This window comes from Canis lupus, chromosome 17 (genome assembly GCF_048164855.1).
Source record: "Canis lupus baileyi chromosome 17, mCanLup2.hap1, whole genome shotgun sequence".
Taxonomy (NCBI): domain Eukaryota; kingdom Metazoa; phylum Chordata; class Mammalia; order Carnivora; family Canidae; genus Canis; species Canis lupus.
In genome coordinates, this window is record NC_132854.1 from 13606626 (window position 1) to 13629954 (window position 23329).

Consider the following 23329-nt stretch of genomic DNA (forward strand, 5'->3'; position numbering starts at 1 on the left):
AATAAGCAAATTGGGTGAGGTGTATCTTCTGAGACAAACATACAAGACTGTGATTCTGTTTTGCTCATATTACTCTCTTGCTTTCACTTGCTGGCTAGGATGAAGCGAGCTGCCATGTTGTGAGCCTCCCTATGGCCAGGCCCACATAGGCAGCCTCTGCCTGACAGCCAGTGAGGAAGTAAGGGCCTTATTGTAACAGCTCTAGAGAAGCTGAATCCTGTCAATAGCCACTGAAGGATCTTAGCAATTGATCTACCTTAAGTGATGCCTTCAGGTGACTGAACGCCCAGTCCACAGCTTGACTGCAGCCTTGTGAGTGACCAGAGCCATGTCTAGACTCCTGCCCCACAGAAACTGTGAGATAATAAATGTTTCTTGTTTTAAGCCACTAAGTTTTGGGGTCATTTGTTACACAGCAATAGGTAACTGACACAGAGTGTGTAAATAACTGAAAGGTAATGAATAATGAAACAAATGAAATAAATTGAGGGAAAACATATTCAAACTTAACTTTCAAAAAAGGTGTCATTGGGCACTGGTGGAGAAAAAGCTGCCCCCTAAATTTCCATCTGTGTTCTACTTCCAAAAGGAGGATGGCTGTTGGGAGGACAGTCAGATTAAGCCGCCTTTGGCCCTGTAGCAGGCTGCCCAGATGACACCTCCAGGATAAAGGCCAGATCCTCCCTGCTCTTCCCTTTACTCTTGAGTAAAGTGAAATGAGTCTGGAGGTAGCTCCCCGCCTGGAGTGTCCTCCTTCTGTGAGCTGCCTCCCCTTCCCCCAGTCAGTCAGGCCCTGGGGAGGATGGCCCAGGGCAGCATCGTGCTAGGTGCTGGACCAAATTCACTTTTCTTCCTTCAGTTTTTCTTGTTAGCAGAGGTGTTCTCGCCATTGCATCACAGAGGCAAGATTCAGGATTTGGATTTAGGCTTCAAGACTGATGTAGACAGAGGCCTTTGGTCAGCCTCTCCTAGGCTCCTATAGCAGATCCGAGTGTGTTGGGGTCCAGGCAGTGTACCAGAGTTCTGCACTGCAAGTTTAAAAGGAAAGCTCCAGCAAGTAATTGTCGTTCCCTCCCCCTGGTGTTTTAGGGTGTGTGTGTGTGCACGCACACGTGTGTGCATTTGTGTGTGTGTCATTGTGTGAGGGTGGTTTCACACGGGCTTGTATCTCCCTCAGGGATGACATGGTGAGGATCAAGGATAGGATTCAGGGATTCCAGGATATTTTGGATAATGTTCCCTCAATGACACCCCTAACTCATCATTTCCTGATAGAGGCCAAGGTCAAGGACACTGATGAGTCAGCATTTTTCAATGTGGTACCTGAAATAGAGTTCCTTCTGCCCTTGTCAGCTTTGCTGGTATCCCCAGACTAGCACAGCACCCCCAATGCCCACGGTTCAGGAGCCAGCCTCTCACAAATCCTATTGTTAGCCTGCATGCTTCCTTAGGAAGTAGACACACTGTGTAGCAGCGGCCCTGGAGCCCTGCTCTACTGTCATCTACCCCCATCCATCACACAGCCTCCTCAAAGTTCCCATGATGGAATAATTCAGGCTGGTCACACTGGCCTTGGGAAGAACAGACCCAGCTATAGCTTGTGCGCTGTGCCCAGGACTTTGGCTTGGCCGGGGTTACTGGATTTCTGGTATGTAAAAGAAGGGAAATAATAACATTATTTCTTTCCAGGGAGCTAATGTGTATGTGCCTTGATGTAAAGGGAAAGGCAAGAAGACAAGACCGGGACTATAGACTGAATGTTTGTGTCCCTGCAAATTCATCTGTTGAAAGCTAATCCCCAAGGAGATGGTATCAGAGGTGAGGTCTTCTGGAGGGGATTGGGGTGTGACAGTGGTGCCCCCAGGAATGGGATTGGTGCCCTTACAAAAGACAGCTCAGAGAGCTTCCTTCTCCCTTCTGCCATGTGAGGACACAGTGAGAAGTCACCAGTCAGCTGGAAGTGGGCCCTTGCCATACACCAAACCTGCCAGTCTTGATCTTGGATCCCCCAGCCACCAGAACTGTGAGGAATAAATTTTAGTTGTACTAGTTATCCAGTTTATGATATTTTGTTACAGCAGGTTGAATGGGGTAAGACAATTAGGATGTCTTTGATATCAGGGATTGTATGCATATCCTGTCTATGGATTGCAGCACCAGGCCTGATATAAGAGTCACCCTTGATGAGTAAGAGCTGAGTGAGCCAGCAATGGGTGGACACCACTCAAGAGAAAGAATTAACTGTGGGGGAAAAGAATGGATGAAAAGTTAGAACTTGGGTCTACACCTCAACTCTGCCACTTTATTAGTGTAGCCTTGGGTGATTCCTTTTTCTGGTACTTAGAGCCAGTTTCTCAATATAAACATGGAATTATTTATTTCTCTGCCTGTGTGTGTCTGCATATGTACATATGCATAGAAAGACATTTACACCAAATGTCAATGTGGTTGTTTTGGAGATTTGGAAATTGGGTGGTTTCTTCCTTTCTTCTTTGTATTTATTAATATCTGATTTTTAAAGATAAAAATGTAAACCATACCCTAAATGCTGTCAATGTAAACTTGTAATCCTATGATAAAACAATGGAGTCTTTCATACCACTAAGTCTTTGAAATGGAAAGACTTTGTAAAAAAAGTTCCCATAAACCAAATCAAGTAATCATTCCTTCAGTTTCTTTTTTCTCAATTCGTGTGTACTAAATAGGTCTTTGTGTTTAATCTGTCAAGCACATAGTCTTCTACCTTTTTCTTCACTAATAAGCCTTGGAGGAATCTGTAGAAGGTAACATGAGGACTACTGTTGTAAGGAAGTATCAAAAGAAATAACACATCACCTTACCTGTTAGAGCAGCAAATCTTTCAAAAACCTCAAAGAAAAAAGAAATCAAAAGCAGGAAAAAACTAATATTTAAAAAATGTGAAGCCAGTTATCTATTTAACGAATGAAGTGTCACTATGTTTTATATATATATATATATATATATATATATATATATATATATAAATTTTTTTTTTTTGAGAGAGAGAGACAGAGAGAGAGAGAGACAGAGAGAGAGAGCATGTGGTGCACACAGGGGTGGATGGGTGGAGGGCCAGAGATGGAGAGAGAGAATCTTACGCAGGCTCCACACCCACCATGGAGTCTGACTTGGGGCTCAGTCTCACAACCTTCAGATCATGGCTGAGCTGAAAGTAAGAGTTGGATACTTAGTCAACTGATCTACCCAGGCACCCCTGCTCTATTAGTATTTATATGTTAACATATATTTTGAAAATTAACAAACACGTTGTTAGCTTTTTTAGGGAGTTTGTGACCATTTTCTGTGCTTCACAGGTCCTGGGGGGCAGATGGGTTCCAAACTGGGTGGCCCTTTATTGCTCCAGCTACGCATATTTCCATTCATGGACTTCTAACAATCAAACAGTGCAACCTGCTTCAAAGTACTTGCTCAAAATACTGCTTTTCTGCAATAAAGATCTTCTCCCAATTGAAATGAGAATTCAGAGTGTCCTTGGGTGGCTCAGCGGTTTGGCGCCTGCCTTCGGCCCAGGGCATGATCCTGGAGTCTGGGATCGAGTCCCACATCATGCTTCCTGCATGGAGCCTGCTTCTCCCTCTGCCTGTGTCTCTGCCTCTCTCTCTGTGTCTCTCATGAATTAAATAAATAAAATCTTAAAAAAATCAGAATTCAATAGGTTTAAATACTTCAACAAATGCTTCAAATGAGATGATGAAGCTAACCAGCAGATATTTATTTATTATGCTAAAGTATAGGCACATTTTCCTTTAAATATTTGAGATTCTATCTACAGTGCCTCTGTTATATTCATTCAAATTATTCTTATATTCTAAAACAATGAAGCCTCTAAACTGATGGAATGTTGCCAGAGGATTTCAACAGAGTTTGAAGGCAACATAACCAAAAGGCATAGTTTAAATTGGCTTAGGGAATGAATGGGCTCCTTATCGGAGCAGCTGAAGGCTGTACATAATTAACAGCATCTGTCAACATTCACAGGGCCCCATATAGAACAGGCAGGCCCTCCAGCCCTCCAGAGCAGCAACCTCCAGCTTCTGGTACCTTAAAATCCACAAGACCTAAACAAAAAGACAGCCCTGACCCATCAACAGAAGGACACGGATACATTTTTAGTGATACTAGCAGGACCACAGAGCAACTGCTAATTAATATTAATTATCTAGAACAATTCTGTTCACATTGGCACTGAGACTTCAAATTAGCTATCATAAAAAACATAAAATACTATTTATGGAGATAAGTTTATATTTATAATTACTGATTTTAAAGTCTTTCTTGTGTTATTATTTTTAAGGGGTATGAACATGATTTAATAACCTCCCTTTTTATACGATGCATTCTCAATTTAATTCAGCTTGAATATTTTTCTATCATGAGTATTAAATTCATTCCATGGCAAGTTTTAGTTGTTTTCCTACATATTGAACACATTTCCCTCACAAACATGTACAAAACCAAACCGAACCAAACAAATCCACAGGAAGTTTCATTAAATAAATTTATTTGTTAAAATAATTTAACTCCAAATACAACTGTTGAATTTGCATTGAGTTATAACTACAATTCATGTTTTAATCGAAATGTCAAGGTTTAACAACTGACATTGTTACAAAACAATAAACCGTTGTTCAATTTTAAATGGTCAGTTGTATTAGAGCTCAACAATTAACTGTGAACTATAGCTCTGGGAAACCCCAAATCAATAATGATAAGTCTGTTTCCAAAACCCACTGCAGTCATTCTTGAAACCCTGATCAAGATTTAATAGATGCACAATGACACGTTAATTAAAAAAAAAAAAAAAGACCCCCATAGTCTTTAACATTTGATTGGCAAAGGAGACAAGTAAAGCTTACCAGTGCGAACACAAGGCTAGTGAGAGGAACATCTAACAAAACAAAACAACAAAAACCAACAGCAACAAACAAAATACGCACTTGCACATTCAGACATAACGCAGACAGCATTCCCACTGGAAAACTTCTGAAAACAAACAGCAGACATCCTTAGGCAATATTTCCTTATAAAGAAAAGCAAGTATCAGTAGTTTGACCACAGAAAAGTGATGGCAACTCTAAGCGCTTTGTCAAAAGCTCAGTTCTAATTCTACAAACCAAAGGAGAAAATCATCAAAGCACCTTTCAATAGTTTAAGGAAGATTTTAGGTAATGCTTTTGATCAGATGCTGGCTTGTTCGGTGTAAATCGAACAGAATGAAAGGCGTCAGTTACCATCACTATCACAGCTTAAAAAAGAACCACCCCGCCCACCCCCCCGCACCCCAAAGCTGCTGCAACAGAAGAGAAAAAATAATTTTTAAAAAACACTGCCTTTGCTTAAAGTTAAACGAGACAAAATGAAAACAAACAGCTAAAGAAAAAGTGGGTCTTTGGATCAAACCATAACATTTTTTAAGGCATGTTAGAAAACTTTCACTTATCTAGTTGCTAGTCTGATCAGGGCATAAAATCCATCGCGACGCAAGGTCACCGACTTTTCTCTGTAGCCACTGTGACTTCGTGTGCCAACACATTTAATCCTCCTGTTCTTCAGCTTGTTATTAACATCTCAACAAACACATTCATTCAAACTGAGTTATATTCATACCAGATGAAACACCAACAGTAAAAGCACGAGAGGGTTCCCATGTTTCTGGGTATCTTTGATGCTTTGTCACCTAAACACGAAGGGCTGTGTGGAAACACTGATCAAGCAGCCAAATTGGTTCTTATTAACATCTGTACAGTAAAAGCCTGCCTACTTGTCTGACACAAACACTTCAAACGAAAATCTGAATTTGTAGATAATCTTTTTCCACCTTATGTTTTCGCCATACCTTTCGTATTATTTAACTTCTTTTTCTTGTCTGCATAGCGATCCATAATGTAAAACTGTAGTCTTTACAGATGTTTTTAATATGTCATCTTAGTTGTCATAAATTGCTGTTAAATACGGAAATCTAAAAAAAAAAACTCATTCTGAGAAGTTAGAGGCTTCAAATCTCAACCGCTTCACTGACAGATTTCTATTTCTGTAGATAAAATCATACTTCTTGAATCTCTGATTTCTCTAAATGTTTTGAGTTGAATCAACTGTTACAGACAGGAACTGGTTTCAAGGAAATTGGTTAGAACTTTCTGTCCTGTAAACAAGGTGCTTCACAATTGGGGGTTAGGGGTTATAAAAAACAAACAAACAAACAAAAAACTATATTGAAGGATGCAAATATTCACAATTCAAAGATTTTTGATAATCCCGGCCTGGTGGTACCCACATACCTGTTTTCTCATCTGTGAAGGGTACTGTCCATCTTTTTTGCTATCCTCTCAGCTCAATGCCAGTTCACTAAACACTTGGGGGCTAGCAATGATTCCAAATAATGTGTAAAAAAACCACACAAATAATTTAAAAGAAAAAAAAGGCTTTTGATACACTATATTCCGCAGTACGGATTCTCAGTATAGGCAATTATCTCTGACTTGTGCCAAATTCTTAGGAACAATAAACACACATGCACACACAAACACACACACTCTTCTCTCAGGTACACACATAAGACCAGAGGTTACTTGCACAAGTGTGTGAAACCAACAAAGTGTGGGGCAAGTACGCAGATCGCAGGCTTAGTGATACTGAGTTCTGAAGGCCAAATTTATCTTCAGAGGATTAGCTCAAGATACTCTCTTCAGCACTTATAACTCTGAAGTTTGCTGAAAACCCTTCTACACTTGATTGTAAAACTTATGAATAGGTTTTTCCTGTGCCATTAGTCATGCAAATAATAAATACTTCACGGCTATGGAAACCAAAAATGTCAGAGCTTGAGCACCTTTCCAAAACAAAATATTCGCTCTAGCTTTATTTGCCACTTCAGTAATCAGGGCAAAATTGTTGTAAGAAAATCTTTATATAATTCCCCAGGAAAATTAAAGATAAAAGGGTTTTTTTGTCCCTTGCCTTCCACTCTATAATTTATGTTCTACTTTTGAGCCCAAATTATTTCACATGGTTATTCAATTTTTAGATGCCTGCAATAAAACTCTGCTATAGCAAACTGGATTTTGAAAGGTTAGCCAAGAATCACACCACAACCATAGCCCTTAAAGGCAAGAAGGAATTTGCTGCTTTAACAAACGTAAAAATGCAAGATACTTGTACTGTCCTGTGAGGTTTCTGCAAATGGGAACATGTGGATGCAACATGGCTTCATTTTCCTTACACGATGGTACTATAGTTAACTAATCTACCAGAACGCTTCTTGTGAGTAAGGCTAGGCAATCTTCCCATTACAGTTGCTTCCTTCTTGTTCAGTAAAGTAATTAAGACCATCCCTGGTTTGTTAACAGAGGGTGGGTTTGGGGTTTTAATGCGGATCAAACCCTTGTGAGAGCTTCCATCTTCTATGGCAAAGCAGGTGATTTCACACATTCTAAAGCCAGATTGTATTCTTACACAACCTGTTCTGACTTCTGCTCTATCAAGGATTGATGCACGAGTTAGTTCTGCGTCACAAATTAGGATAACATCTACAATTAGGCATCAATTTTGAGAAACAGGGATACGTCAGCTCAGGAAAGATTCTCTCCCTGTAATGCTGTTGGCAGGTCAGCTGTTATTATCCTACTTGATGGAATACATTGGTTAGAAGCACTATCTCAAGTCCTGAAATTCAGTACTCTCATAGGAAAATATTTCTCCTTTACTTATTTTTTTTTAAAGAAGACAAAATATTTTAACTGCAAGTGGTCATAGGGATTCTTCTGTTTTCTCGTGATTATTTTAATTTATACAATAGTTGCTTCTGTCAACTCTGTGACAATGCCATCATAAGCTTTCAAAAGGAGATCACCCTGTAGATCGATTGGCTATGCCTTAAAGTTGCAGGTGCATACAGGAGGCTGAGGACCATAGTGAAGACTGTGGTTGCTGAACCCAAACGTTACTCAGAGATATCGACTGACAATCACTGCTCAATGCTGAATGAGGGCTGCTATCTCACTGTAGATTCACAGCACACGTCCTGCAAGCTCTGTGGTCGGGCGGACGAGGTGTGTGTCGCCTATGGTACTGGGCAAGTCCCGTCCAGGACAGCCATGTGTGAATGCTATTGTATGTTACATGCAGAACAGCACGGGTCATCCTTATCAGGCTGTGCAGCATAGTTCATCTGCCTCACGATTTCTGCAAAGAGTTCATCCACCATCGTTTTGCTCTTAGCAGAAGTCTCCATAAAGGGGCAGCCCCACTCTTCCGCAAGGGCTCTGCCTTCATTGGATGACACTTCTCTCTCACTTTCCAGGTCCACTTTGTTCCCAACCAAGATGACTGGCACTTTCTCATACCTACAAGGGAGTAAACGCAACATGTGAATTGTAGAAGTGAGTGCAAAGTTCGACGGCTAAAACGTATTTCCTTTCTTTCCTTTTCTGCTAAAAATATTCTCCTTAGTTGCATGAAAAATTATTTGCTCCACTTGCCTTGACATCTACCTGAGGGCATTTAGGAGCTGCTCTTACAGTGAATCATAAATGGTTTTTCTGAAATGAGGTTAATTCATCAATTATACATCTTTTAAAATCAATTTACCTTTCCAGATATATTTGGAAAATTATTCTCAGAATTTCAGAATAAATCCTGTGAGGTGGATTAATTTAAACTTTTTTTCATTCTAGGAGATGCTTACTCAAATTTCAGTTGATGAGGTAATAGCTCTACTGAGTAAATAGTTTATAATTGTCAGCATTTTACTCTGTTCCACAAATACACACACTGGTCATGTTCAAATAGTTCCCAAGGAAAAAATAGGAGAAATCAATAGGATGGAAACTATCAAATAAAACAATTACATTCTATCCCTTTATAAAACTGTCTAGATTAGCCAGTTGAAAGACGATCATGGTTCTTTTCAGCCTGACAAGGATTAAACATTTCAATCATTAGCTTTATTGATGTTGTCTCTTCTTTTCCTTCCTAATCAGAATAGGTATGTCATAGAATGAAGGTTTGTGCCCCTGTCCTCTACGCTATATGTTGAAACCTAAGCCCCACTGGGATTTTAAGAGGTTGGGACTTTGGGAGGTGAGTAGGTTATGAAGGGGACTGGTGCCCCTTGATATATAAGAGAGATAGGTGAATACTCCCTTTCCTCTACCACTGTGTGAAGACACAGCATAAAGATGAGTCTATGAACTAAGGAAGCAGGCCCTCACCAGAAATGGAATCTGCCTGAGGCTTCATCTGGGACTTCCAGCCTCCAGAACTGAGAGAAATGAACTCCAATTATTTAAGCCACACGGTCTATGGTATTTCTGTTATACAGCCAGACAGACTAACATAAGGTGTCTGTGAGTTATGGCATTTGGAAAAGCCTCAACCAATAAGGATAACAAAAGGTATGAAAGGAAGAAAGAAAAAAGGCCCTACATCATTTTGGTACCTACAGATGATTCTCTTTACAATGCTTTCTTACCTTGTAAAAATACATGGTGCTACTCTGCATGTTTATTTACTATTTTCATTTATGTTTGTTCTATGAAATGTTGCTAATATATTTTCATAAGGCTATTAGGTTTACTTTAAACATCATTTTAAAAGCTTCTCATGATTTTATAGTATAAATCAACGTGTGTGTGTGTGTGTGTGTGTGCTGTCCCCTAAGCAAAATGCATCTCTAATTTATCAAAGAAGTAAACCGCAAAGTTGCACACAAGCAACAACAAATGTGACTGGACACAGCTAATCTCTTAAGACAAAACAGTCATGTGGGTCAAGACTTCACTGGGGCGAGACAGAGTCTTTATCATTCAGGAAACTGAGTAAGGGTGGGTGGTTAATATTCGTGAGAATACTTCCACAATTTTATCATTCTGTTAAAACGGGTCTTTCCTCTCATTCTAATTTGTAGAATAAATTATATTTCCAACAGAGTCTCGCTTTTTTCATTGGCACTAGATCAAACTGAGAATGGTTTCAACAAGAGGGCATGCTCCAGGTGGTGTGCCACTTAGCAATCTGAAACATAAAAATTTAAAAATGTGGGGGAGATAGCAGTATCAAAGGTAAATCTAGAACTGTTACTCTGCAGGAAACGGACTTGGACAACTCCGATTTCTATCAATGACTTTTATGAATTTATGGTATACTACTCGTGCCTTCTGCTTTCTGGCCTCACCATACTGAGCGCTCTGGACATATGACACAAGAGTTTTCCCCATCTTCTAGGATTCTTACCTACCAACATTTACGTGTGCCCTGTGGCCTCTCAAAGGACAAATGGCAGCAAGATGAAGCTGCATTACAGCCACGGTGTATCAGCTGCTTTGCATACAAGCCCTTTTGACCTGCTGTGCAGAGAAGCTTGGCAGGAGCTAACACTGCCAGTCATATCAGGACAATGTCACTACCTTATTTTACTTGCAAAGATATAACTGCATTTCATTTTTCTTATGAGAGTATATATGCCACAGTGTGTTTTAGAACACTTGGTTTGGCCTGAGGTAACATAAACATTAATATAATTGAGTAAACGTATTGGTTAGATTTAATTAGGTTAAAATTAATTTCAATCTCTGTTTACAAGACTTAAAAAGGAAAGTGATTAGACATCATTTTCTATTATTAGCTAAGAAATAAACATTTTAGAGAATATTTTTAGTTTAAATACAGTATGCTTCCTATGTAAAGAAAGATTTCTTACACTTCTAATTAAAAACTACAAATATGTGGATTTTCAAAACTTGTAAAAATATTGAATCATTATATTCTGTATGATACACTGTTTGAATCAAGAATCCAAATAAATGTTACCAACAGATTCTCAAAAGGGCAACCACAACCCTGCAAACATAGGTCCTTATGTGACAGCATTTAAGAATTGTCAAATGAAGATGACAATTTAGTTAGTATCAGAGAACCTGCCCATTACATCATTGTTTGAATTGTCAGTGATCTTTGCTAAGACCAACATGCTAAAATTCGTAGAGAAATCGACTGATATCCTCAGAAGACTTTCAAAGACTGGGTAAGGTCTTCAGGAAAAAAGGTATTAGGTACGTTTCAGAAGAGCAGACAGTGAGAAATTCTGGCTCTTTCTGTTAACATTAAAATATGACACGGTAGAAAAGATTCTGAACCAGGATTCGGAGGCTCAGCTTCCAGCCCTGCCACTGAGGCTGCGAGCAAAGCATTTACTCTATTCACCTGTATTTCACTTCCTTGTCAGTAAAAAAGGAGTAAGAGTATCTGTTCCCACTTAACACATGGGTTGCTGTAAAGCTAAAGAGATCACCTAGAAGCATCCAAATACTACATAAATGCAGGGCAGTACTTCTTTCCCCTCCTGCCCACTGCTGGGAGACTGCTGCATCTCCAAGTGTCAGACACAAGAGAAGCTGATGGAGGTGAGGAGCTCCTGGACAGGCAGGCAGAACAGACTGACCCTAAGTTAAGGAATGCGCAGCCACCTGCCACCAACCAGGTTTCCCCCTTTCTCCTCCCCCCTGCCAGGCATGAGCATGAGGTTAGCAGGCAACAAGCAAAGCAGGAAAGCCTTCTCCAAATATGGGTATCTGTGGGGAAGCAAGCTCCAGGCTTTGGGTTGGGATGACAAAATGGGTCCTAGATGTAGGGGTAAGATTTGGAGAAACCAAATCCTCTTTAAGGAAAAAGGTGGGTGAGAAAGCAAAAGGAAAGAAGAAAGAAGAGGTGCCTTGTGTTGACAGAGGAGAGGAGGGCACGGGGAAACCTTCCTCCCTTGCTGTAGCAAAACAGTGTACTAAAAAAACAGACACATGACCCCAGACCCGGACTCCAGTTCCAGAACTGCTTCCAGCTTGTCTGGTGAATTTGGAAAATGAACTTAATCTCCTGGTTCTCCAGGTTCTTGAACTATTAGAGGAGCTGGACTAGAGAATTCCTAAGGTGCTCTTAAACTAAAAATCAGAACGCAGTGGGCCACCACTGATAATCAATACATAATCATTTACCGAGTGATTGCTGAGAGCTTTAGTACTGTTCTAAGCACAACCCCAACAGGCTGATCTTTACAAGGGGTGTGAAAGTATACAGGAGAACAAAAGCCAAAATGTGGGGGAAGTTGCCTCAGATCTCGTGGGGACAAGACACCAAGCAGTAGAGACTTCCAACTCTACCAGGGGAGCGGTCCCTGCCAGTGTGCGGGGGCTCAGGACCTTGGCTGCGGGATGGTTTTAGCCAAGGGAACATGGAAGGCTCTGATGAAAGCTGCCTGCACAGCTTAAATAACTAGCGATAAATGATCAATGCATCATATATACATTCATACATGTACTTAACATATAACTCTTTGAGTAAGAGCCTACTATGTGCCAGATGCTATTCTAGGCACTTAAGATACATCAACGGACGAAACAAAGATCTTTGCCCTCAAAGTGATGACAATCTAGCAGAGACAGACATCTGACACGAAGCAAATAATTACTGAAAGGTGTTAAGTGTCCCGCAGAAAGGAAAATGGGGGTCCGGGCAGGGACTGGGGGCACAAGGTGCAATTTTAAGTTAGATGATGAGGGTGGGCCTCATTGGGAAGGTGGCATGTGAGCAAGAAGGAGAGTAAGGGGAGTTTGCTGGGCAGGTGCCTGGGAAAGAACATTCCAGAAGGACATGCAGGAGACAATGTGAAAGCCAGGGGAGCATCCGGGGTGGTTCAGGGCCTGCACACGGCCTGCGGGTTCCGTCTGTAGAACCTCCCACAGCTCCTGTGGCCTGAAGCCTCGTAGTGCAGGGAACTAGCTCACTGGCAGCTAAACAGACCTTGCAAGTCTGGGTGGCAGAGTGGCCTTGGAAGACAAATGTGCCATTTATAACAGGGTCAATTACACTATCTAGGAAGACCAGGCACTTGCATAGCAGCTGATGGCAATTCCTCTCATTTCATGTTCTAGATTCGTTAATAGTGTTACAAGTTGCCTTCTACTCCCCCTTGTCTAACTAACATAATTTGGGAGTGAAATTGAAGATGGATTCCAAAGCCGTTCAGTATATGTATTACTGTGAACCTGATCACGAGCAGGATACCACCCTGTCTACGTCTTAAACATCAATCAGCTGGTTTCTCCTCGACTTTAGTGTATCTTCCTTGACGTTTCCTTTAAGAGCATGACCAGGGTTATGGTGATGCAGATCAAACAACTTTTTGTTTAAGAGTCTGCAGACACACACGTTTTATCAACATGCATTTTCACGTTGTTTATTGCATCCACGAGCATGATTACATAACGTATTGGTAAGTTAGTTCTTTTAAGCAGCTCTGTTCAATGCACTGAATGGAACATCAAAAATATAGACTGGAGTATCACTTTGCTGTAGATTGCTGACAGGCTTCTCAGTGAGGCAGCTTTGTGAACAGTTCAACACATTTGATATTTCCAATGGTCTTTGTTTTCTCCCCTTTTTTGGTAACTTCCCTGATATGTGTATATGTGTATTTTATTTATGGTTGTGTCTAAACTTGGCCAATCACCAATATAACTTAAGAATTAAAAAATACTGATCCCCAGGCCCTACTCCAGAGCTACTGAATCTGAATCTGTGGGATCAGGACCCCCAAAGAGCCTATGAAAAAATATGTACTGTATGTGTAAGCTCTGAAGACTAATTGTGAGGTTCAGCAGGGTTTAGAAATCAAAGGCCTAATTGGTTTCATGATCTCAAATAATATTGTATTTATACAGTTCATGGTTTTCTATTGTGGCAAGTTCAGAATCAGTTCCTTCTTCCCTTCATTTCTTCACCAGTGATAAGTTGTAGACAGAAACCATTCCTGTCAGCTCCTTTAACTCCCTTTCGAGGATGTTGTATGGTAGCGTATTAAAAGAAGGTCATGCCTCACGTGAATTTTATCATGCTGCTTCTCTTCCTAGCCACTTTTTCACAAGCAGGTTGAAATACAATTCTGAGTTTAGGAATGAACATCAGAAAGATTTTTATAGGTGCCCTTATTCAACCTTCTACCCGTGTTAAAAATCTCATCTACCAAGAGAGTCTCAAGGCAAAATGTCAAACCATTCGATGCTCCAATCACTTCCATGACAACCTTACCAAATGGTTCTATCTGAACATCATTAGTGATGCAGAACTCATATTTCAAACAACCCGTTCTGTCCTTTCTGTCAGTTCTGTTAAACATTAGCATTAAAAAGTCAATGTTAAAAACTTTATCCCCAACTCATGAGCTGTCATTTGTAACATCTGGGCCCTTCTCATAGGTTCTATTTCTTTTACCGTTTTGAATATAGAAATCTTTTCTTTTCTCCAAAATGAAAGTAGGTTTTCTTTCCCCTCTCCTTGGTCAGATTAAATAAGGTCAGCTGACCCTGAACAATGTGGGAAGACGGCAAATGACTGCATATAACTTTTGACTCCTCAAAAACAACTGCTAGTAGGCTTACTGTTGACTGGAAGCCTTACCAATAACATAAGCAGTTGCTTAACACATACATTGTATGTTATATATATTATATACTGAATTCTTATAATAAACTAGAAAAAGAAAATGTTAAGAAACTCATTAAAAAGAAAATACATTTACATTTACTATACTGTATTTATTGAAAAATATCTGCATATAAGTGGACCCGCACAGTTCAAATCTGTGCTGGTTAAGGGTCAACCATAATACATAATGATAAAAATCTCTAGCAATATTTAAATAGGTAAAGAGGGAAATGAAAAACGTTTTAAATCCCATTTCCACGAGAATAATATATTTTGGTATCTATCCTTCCAGATTCTTTTCCTGTATGAATCTTTATAAACATAGACATAAATTCTTGTAAAAGGGGATTATACTAATTATATTCAGTGGCTTGATATTTTCACTTGATATCATGGAAATTTCTATTTCAATAAATGATATACATTCTATTAATGGCTAAGGAGTATTACATATTATAGGTTCTATATTGTAGCTGTACTATAATTTAATTATTCCTTCCCTACTGGTACATAGAAACGGTTCCCATTCCCCCCCCCCCACCTTTTTTTTTTTTTTAACTAACAAACAGCAATCTGATGAACTACACCTAGAAGTGTGATTTCCATCTCAAAGGTATATTTGCGTGAGTGTGGCATGACTTTTGAACCAGAAAAATCACATTTCTAAATTAGCACACGTGTGTACACACACACACACACACACACAGTGTTAACTGACATCCCAAAATTGATACTTCAACCAATAGTGCTTAAATTAGAGTGTCTGTTTCCCCACCCTTGGGATTGATATTTTTAATCTTTCTGTAAAGTATTACAGCAGTCCTGAAGAAAAAGGATTGTTTTTGGCGAGGAGGTGACAGTTCCTACCACAGTTTGCTAGCATGAAACATCAATACTTCCAAGGATGGAAAACATGAGCTAAGTAAGGCCGCTCTCTTCCTCTAGACTGACTTGTTTTGAAGTGACTAAACATTTCATCTTAAAAGGGCATTTCTGGTAATTTAGCTTGAATAATGAAAGGAAACCACACTCCTCCACTCTGACTTTCTCTTGGTTCCAGAATGCATACTGAAGAAGACAGAGGGAAACTTATAAATGTAATATAAAAGTTAAGCAAGGAGAGTAAGGACACTAAAAAGATATTCAAAGCTATCAGAGACACTCCATTCCAATGTTAATAAAGATAATCTGCTTTCCAAGAAATTAAGAGCTGACACTGTATCAGAAGAATGGATTCCTAATAGTTTGTGAGGAACCAATGGATCATGACAATGCAACTCAGGCATTTTAAATGTATTAAAAAGCTTTTGAGGGAGAAAATATTTTTACATCTGATAAAGACACATCTGATAAACGATTATAATTCAAAACATACAAAGAAGTCTTGAAACTCAACAATAAGAAAATAACCCAATAAAAAACTAGCCCAAGACCTTAAAAGACACCTCATCAAAGAAGATATACAGATGGCAAATTAACATATGAAAAGATGTTCCAACATCCTATGTCATCAGGGAAATGCAAACTAAAACAACAATGAAATACCACTACACACCTACTAGAGTGGCCAAAGTCCGAAAACTGACACCACCACATGCTGGTGAGGATGTGAAACAACAGGAACTCTCACTCATTTCTGTTCCTGTTCCTGTTCTGTTCCCATTCTGTGGGAATGTAAGCTGTTAAAGCCATTTTGGTAGTTTCCTCCAAAACTACACATACTCTTACCATGCAATTCAGCAATCCTTGGTATTTACTAACCATAGGAGCTGAAAACTTATGTCCACACAAACACCTGCACATGGATGTTTATAGCAACTTTATCCAAAATTGCCAAAACTTGGAAGCAACCAAGATATCCTTCAGTAGGTGAATGGATAAGTAAACTGTAGTCTATCCAGAAAATGGGATTTTATTCAGCATTAAAAAGAAAGAAATGAGCTATCAAGTAATGAAAAGACAGGAGGAACCCTAAATGCAGATTATTAAGTGAAAGAAACCAATGTGAAAAGGCTATACACTGTATGATTTCTGCTGCATGGCATTCTGGAAAATGCAAAACTATGGAGACAGTTAAAAGATCAGTGGTTGCCAGGAACTGGGATGGGTAGAAGGAAAGGATAAATAGGTGGAACACAGAGTATCTTTAGAGCAGTGAAAATACTCTGTAGGATACCATAATGACAGATACAAGTTATTAAACATTGTCTAAATCCACAGAATGTACAACACTAAGAGTAAACTCTAAGGTAAGAGTGAACTCCATGGACTTTGAAAGATTATGATGTGTCAATGTAGGCTCATCAACTGTAACAAATGTATCACTTTGGTGGGAGATGTTGATAATGTGGGAGGCTATGCATGTATGGGGTCAGGGGTCATATGAGAAATCTCTATATCTCCCTCTTTTTCCTTCTCTTTTCTCTCTGCTCACTTTGCCAGGAAGATGACCATAGTTGTGAGAAGCAGGGCAAAAGGCTATTAGCCAATTTTATCTAATTAACATTTATAGAACACTCCACTCAACAAAAGCAGAATACTTTCTTGCCAAAGTGTGGGGAACATTCACTAAGATAGACCATATTTGGGCTATAAAAACTGTAACAAATATCAAAGAACTGAAATGATACAAAGTATGTTCTCAGACCACAATGGAATTAATCAGTAACAGAAAGATAGAAAATCTACAAATATTTGGAAACTGAACCATCCACTTTTAAATAATCCATGGGTCAAAGAAGACATCGCAAGGAAAGCCAGAAGAGATTTAATAGAAAGAAAATGAAAATATAACACACCAAAATTTGTGAGCCACAGTTAAAGCAGGTCACAGAGAAAAATCATAGCCCCTCTGCCAGGGCTGACATTAGCTTTCAATTGGGAACCGTGTCATACCCAAACCCTTCTATTTAGTTCTTCAGCTATATCAAACTCTTGCCCTTCATATCTAATTCAACCTTATCTCCTACAACTTTCCAAAGAGAATCTTCTGCTCTAAATTGTTTCTTTGTTCAGGGTGGTCATTTAACTGTAGTGGTCCCCACCAATGAAACTGCTGTTATTATTTTTATTACTTTTAAATTTTTTTCAAGTTTTAACTTAAATTCCAGTTAGCTAACATATAGTGTTAATACTAGTCTCAGGTGTAGAGTTTAGTGATTCATCACTTTCCATCAATCGAATTCTAAATATCATTCCAAGCTCAGGTCAAATTTCATCTTTTTTTTTTTTATAAAAATCTTCCCTTACTTTTGTAACTAATTAGTTCATTTGTCTGAACTCTTGTTTAGATTTTATACCATTAAGAATTTGGGGTGCATAGATTTTTATTAATATAGCTCTTGAGTGGGGAATGCCTGGGTGGCCCAGTGGTTGAACGTCTGCCTTCGGCTCAGGGAGTGATCCCAGGGTCCTGGGATTGAGTCTCACATCGGGCTCCCTGCAGGGAGCCTGCTTCTCCCTCTGCCTGTGTTTCTGCCTCTGTGTGTCTCTCATCAATAAATAAAATCTTAAAAAATATATACAGCTCTTGAGTATCTACTAGGCATTGTTGAGGGACTGGGGATATATGACAAATGATTGGTCCTTGAAGTTTATATACAAGTTGGATGAAACACTATCAACAAATAGATGATATAACTAAAGATTGTGATGGCTGTTATGAAGAAGATGGATCCTGATCATTATGTAGTAACTTGGGCAGGCCAATATTAATTACAAGGGGTAATCAAAGAAGGCATTTCCAGGAAGAAGAAATCAAAGCACAAGCTTGAAGATTCAGAGTTGAAGCATGGGAAAAACCCAGAATTAAACATTTTAGAAGAAAATGTAAAAGATAGGCAGTGAGAAAGTGGCAGGCTTATTCACCAACAAAAAGGAGACCACCAAAAAAAAAAAAAAAAAACCAAAAAAAAAGGAGACCACCATGGTTATATCATAAAGAGCAAGAGGGGGGCACCTGGGTGGCTCAGATGGTTAAGCATCTGACTTTGGCTCCAGTCATGAGCTCAGGGTCATGGGATGGAGCCCCGACCAGAGTTCAGCTCCCTGCTCAGCAGGCATGTCTGCTTCTCCCTCTCCCTCTGCCTGCTGCTCCCCCTGCTTGTGTGCACACACCCTCTCTCTGCCAAATAAATAATAGTTTTTTAAAAAAAAGAGCAAGAAAAAAGAGCATGAGGGATAAAAAGGACCAATGGCCAGTATTCTAAGAACAAGAAAATACCACTGAAGGCCTTTCAGCAGGCAATTTACAAGGCATATGTGTTAAGAGATCAGTGTGGCTAACACGCAGAGAATGGATTTTAGGGGGCACGACAGTAGCAGGAAGATAGGAGACACCTGCAGTGTTCTAGGCATGAGACAACAAGGACTTGAATTGAGTTGATGGCAATGACAGTGGAAAGAAATGAAATATAAAGTATATTTGTAGTTTACACCAACGAGGCATACTAATGGACTGGTTCAAAGACACAGAGCAGGCAGTGGTTTCGACAAAAAAAAAAAAAAAAAAAAAGGAAATTGGAAATGATTCATAGGTAAACTATTGTTTTTACAAGTATAGTTTTATCTCATGGCTAAGAACCTAAGAACCCCAAAAGGAACAACTGTTTGTCTTCTATTACCCTGTTTCTTTTTTAAGATTTAATTTATTCATGAGAGACACAGAGAGAGAGGCAGAGACACAGGAAGAGGGAGAAGCAGGCTCCCTGTGGGGAGCCCAATGTGGAACATGATCCCAGGATTCAGGATCACAACTTGAGCTGAAGGCCAGACGCTCAACCACTGAGCCATGTAGGTGCCCCTATTACCCTGTTTTTAATACACTTTCCCTGGACCATGTTTAAAATGATCCTGGTTATCAAATCACTACTTCTTACTAAGAAGATTTTGGTTTATCATGGAATTCTTAATAGACATTAAAGACCATCTCCTCTTAGCTTCAAGCTTACAAAATGGTGATTTTCATGTGGAACTGGCTACTTTTTTTTTCCTATAAAAGTTTTATTTTTAAAATATCCTACTCAGTAGGTTATTTACTTCATGTTTACCTTAATATTATTCTGGATTTTCACCTATCCTTTATTGACAATACCTGTGAGTCTCTTTAAAGATGTATGTTGTCTCCAGACACAAATGTTTCTTTTACTATGCAAGATAAAAATCATTTGCCATTCAAATTTTACCTTATCAAAGGTCTTCCTATATATTCTCAAATTACTACTAATAAACAGAGAATGATATTTTAGTCTTCAACTCTTACCACTTGGACATTTTATTTCTGAAAGTTTGTGGATGGTAATTATGCAACACTGTAAATGTACATTTTTTTAGCTCTTTCTATATTATTACTTTAACATTCTTTAAGAATCTTAGAAAAATATATTAGGACACACACACACAAAATAACCATAAAAGGAAAGATTAATGAATTGGAATAAACTCATTAAAATTAAGAATTTATGTCATTGGGGAATCCCTGGGTGGCTTAGCGGTTTAGCACCTGCCTTCAGCCCAGGGCATGCTCCTGGAGACCCGGGATTGAGCCCCACGTTGGGCTCCCTACGTGGAGCCTGCTCTTCCCTCTGCTTGTGTCTCTGCCTCTCTCTCTCTCTCTCTCTCTCTCTCTGTGTCTCTCATGAATAAATAAATAAAATCTTTTAAAAAAAGAATTTATGTCATTAAAACAAACTCTTAAGCAAGTGAAAAGGTAAGCCAAAAATTGGGCAAAGGAATTTGCAATACATGTATCTAACAAAGGATTTCTATCCAGAATGTATAAAGAATTTCTACATAAGAAAATGATATAGTTTTTAAATGGACAAACACTTGTAGGTGTTTCTTATAAGAAGACACCCAAGTTATCAATAAACATGTGAAAAGGTGCTCAACATCATTATACACCAGGGAAACAAAAACTAAAACCACAACGAAGTACCACTAGAACCTTACCAGATTAGCTAAAATTCAAAAGACTGCCAAGATCAGTGGAAGAGAAAACTGGGAGAGCTACTTGGGAAAATCATTTGGCAGTACTTGCGACTGCTGAATGTATGCATTTATGACCCGATCATTCCATTCCTACATATACACACCGAAAGAAAGCATATACAAATGCAGCCAAAGTTATGTACTGAAATGTTCCCAGCAGCCTTATCATCATAGCCCCTATCTAGAAGCCACCCAAATGCCCAAGCCCAGGAGAGAGAATAAAACCATAGTGTATACATAGGAGGGGACTACTGCAGCTCAGGAGGGAGTTAACTATGGCTATAAGCAACATGGATGAATCTCACAAAGAGGATGCCAAGGGACAGAGCCAGCAGCTCAGGAGTAGATATGGCTACTGTGTGTCAGTCTTTGAGTATGGAAGTGACAGGGACAGACCAGGAGGGAAACTGCTCTGTTGCATGAAATGTCCATCCTGCACCTTCATGTAGGATCTATCCAGCTGCACATCTAAGATGTATGCACTTAATTGCATAGAAGTGATACCTCAATAAAAAAAAAATTAATTGAAACTGCAAAAACAAAAAACAAAAAACAAAACCCAAACAAACCCCAAACCAATCAATAAACAAGATAATTATCTAAATGGTTTCCTCACTGGGGCACCTGGGTGGCTCAGTTAAGTGCCTGCCTCTGACTCAGGTCATGATCCTGAGATCATGGGATCGAGCCCCACATTGGGCTCACAGCTCAGAGGGGAGTCTACTTCCCCCTCTCCCCTGCTCATGCTCTCTCTCAAAAAAAATCATAAAAAAAAACTTAAAAAAAAATGATTTCCTCATTAAAATAGGAACAGAGAATAACCTTCAAGACAACCTGAGTGAGCATGCATGATGGCTATGGGGTTTAAGGCACATCAAGTGCATGACTCAGTTGATCATTTATTACTCAGCTGAACACAGCTAATCAATTTTAAATTTCTGTCCAAGTTCTATGCTGTTTAATTTATATTCAAAATTGGCTAAAGATTGAAAGTGTAAGGAATACTAATACTAAAGTGCATGTCGCTGGAAATAAAAATGGTAATAATTTTGAACATTTTCTTCACTCTCAGATCTGTAAATTGGATCCACCTGACCAGAGTTTTTTTTAGGCTTATTAGGATACCACAGCACTTCAAATGTCTATATTAAAAAGAAAGAAATAAAGTGATGACTACACATTTAGTTTGACTTTTTATTTATTAGAAATGGAGATTTTTCTATCCCAGTAATGTGTTCTTTGTAAGGAAGTCTTTATAACTAGAAGCCTAAAATCTTGTCACTTAAGAACCAAATGCAAAAAATTATCTGAATAAACCTTAAGTTGATTATCTTATTTTTTTTTTAAGTACCATATTCAAGATACTCAAAATAAGGCAGAAGAAAGCAGTTACTGGTCTACATTTGATACTTTAATGTGTAGCTAAATCTCAATCTGTATTTTAATATATATTTGGTCACCAAATCAAAATAGATAATTTTAAAATCTGTCAACAAGGTATGGGTCTTCCTACATAATTTAAATATTGGGCAAAATTCAAGTTGGATACATATAAGAACACTCAGCTTTCCTCTATCAAAGGAACAAATGTGTTCAGACATAAAACATGAATTTTACCTTTAGTGAGAGTTCTAATCTGAAACCTGTGTATTTAAAGACTGGTCCAACTAATTGTCCTTGAAGAGACCACACTGAGTCAACTGCTCAGGGATATGCAAGTTATCTGAACTGTTACCTACATTTGTATCAGATTAAGTTACAGAATACATCTTCTTGGCACCTATTCATTTCAGAATTTGGGGCAAAAATGTTTATGAATGAAAACTTGTATGTATCTGGTACACAGTTAAAGTTCAATTACAAATACTTCTTAAAAGCTACCTTTGATTGAAGATGACTTAAAGATGCAAGCAAAGCTAGGAAGAGCTAAAATTTTTTAAGAACTTTTAAATTATGATTAGAGAGGTATTTGTCCTGGGAGGTTGTTCTACTATTGCTGTAGGATATCAAAGTATTTCTTACTTTTCAAATTACAATACAAATAGCACCAAATAAAACTGAAAGGAAAAACAAACCCCAAAACCCAACACACTAGACTTCTAGAAAGCTTGGGTTACCAGACCAACAGAGAATTAGGATTTCTTCTCCCCAGCAATAAAGAGCTCAGGGGAAGAATACATCAGTTACACATGACATGTTGTAACTGGTTGGTTCAAGTGGCAGAAGATGGATTGGTGATGTCTATTAAAAAGGTTTTCTCATTTGAACCAGGAGAAGTAACAGGTGACATATGGAAAATACAAAACCAAACAAATGCACAATGAAAGAGCTGGAAACTATCACCATTGGCAGAGGTTGTGGTGCCCAAGAGTAGCCAATGGAGAAGGATAGGTTACAGACAGTGTCAGGATTCAAACCCACATTGAAGTTAAAAGAAATTAGAAACAGTTATAAAGAAGTCTCTGGGAGCCAGCAAGGGAGAATAGCTAGTGAGAAGTCTTCAACAGTCTTTAATAGTTGGGGATGGGGTTGGGATGAGGGGCTGTCACAGATCTAGTATAGATTACAGAGGATGGGAAGAGCAAGGATTATTGGACATGAGAAAATCTGTCCCTTTGTTTGCATTCCTGCTACAGAAACCTTTCCATTTCCAAAATAACTCATGCCTGAGCTATGCAAGTCTCATAACTGATCCCACCTTCAATTTCTCACCTCTGTATTTTACTCTTTATGCCACTTCCACAGTAATTATATTAAAATACTACACACAGTTTTCTCCCCATCCCCCCAAACTGCTGCCTCAGAAAAATATGCAGTGGCTCTGCAA

At 38.9% G+C, this 23329-nt stretch overlaps 1 protein-coding gene across 1 annotated transcript in view; it reads right to left on the bottom strand.

Annotated features, from left to right (window-relative positions):
- Nucleotides 1–4526: 4526 nt before the first annotated feature.
- RAP2A (RAP2A, member of RAS oncogene family) overlaps nucleotides 4527–23329 on the bottom strand; it is a 35140-nt gene continuing 16337 nt past the window's right edge. Inside the window, exon 2 of the mRNA XM_072782581.1 lies at nucleotides 4527–8384. Within this exon, the coding sequence (XP_072638682.1) occupies nucleotides 8147–8384 (238 nt within the window). The 3' untranslated portion in view covers nucleotides 4527–8146. The remainder of the gene's footprint in view (nucleotides 8385–23329) is intronic.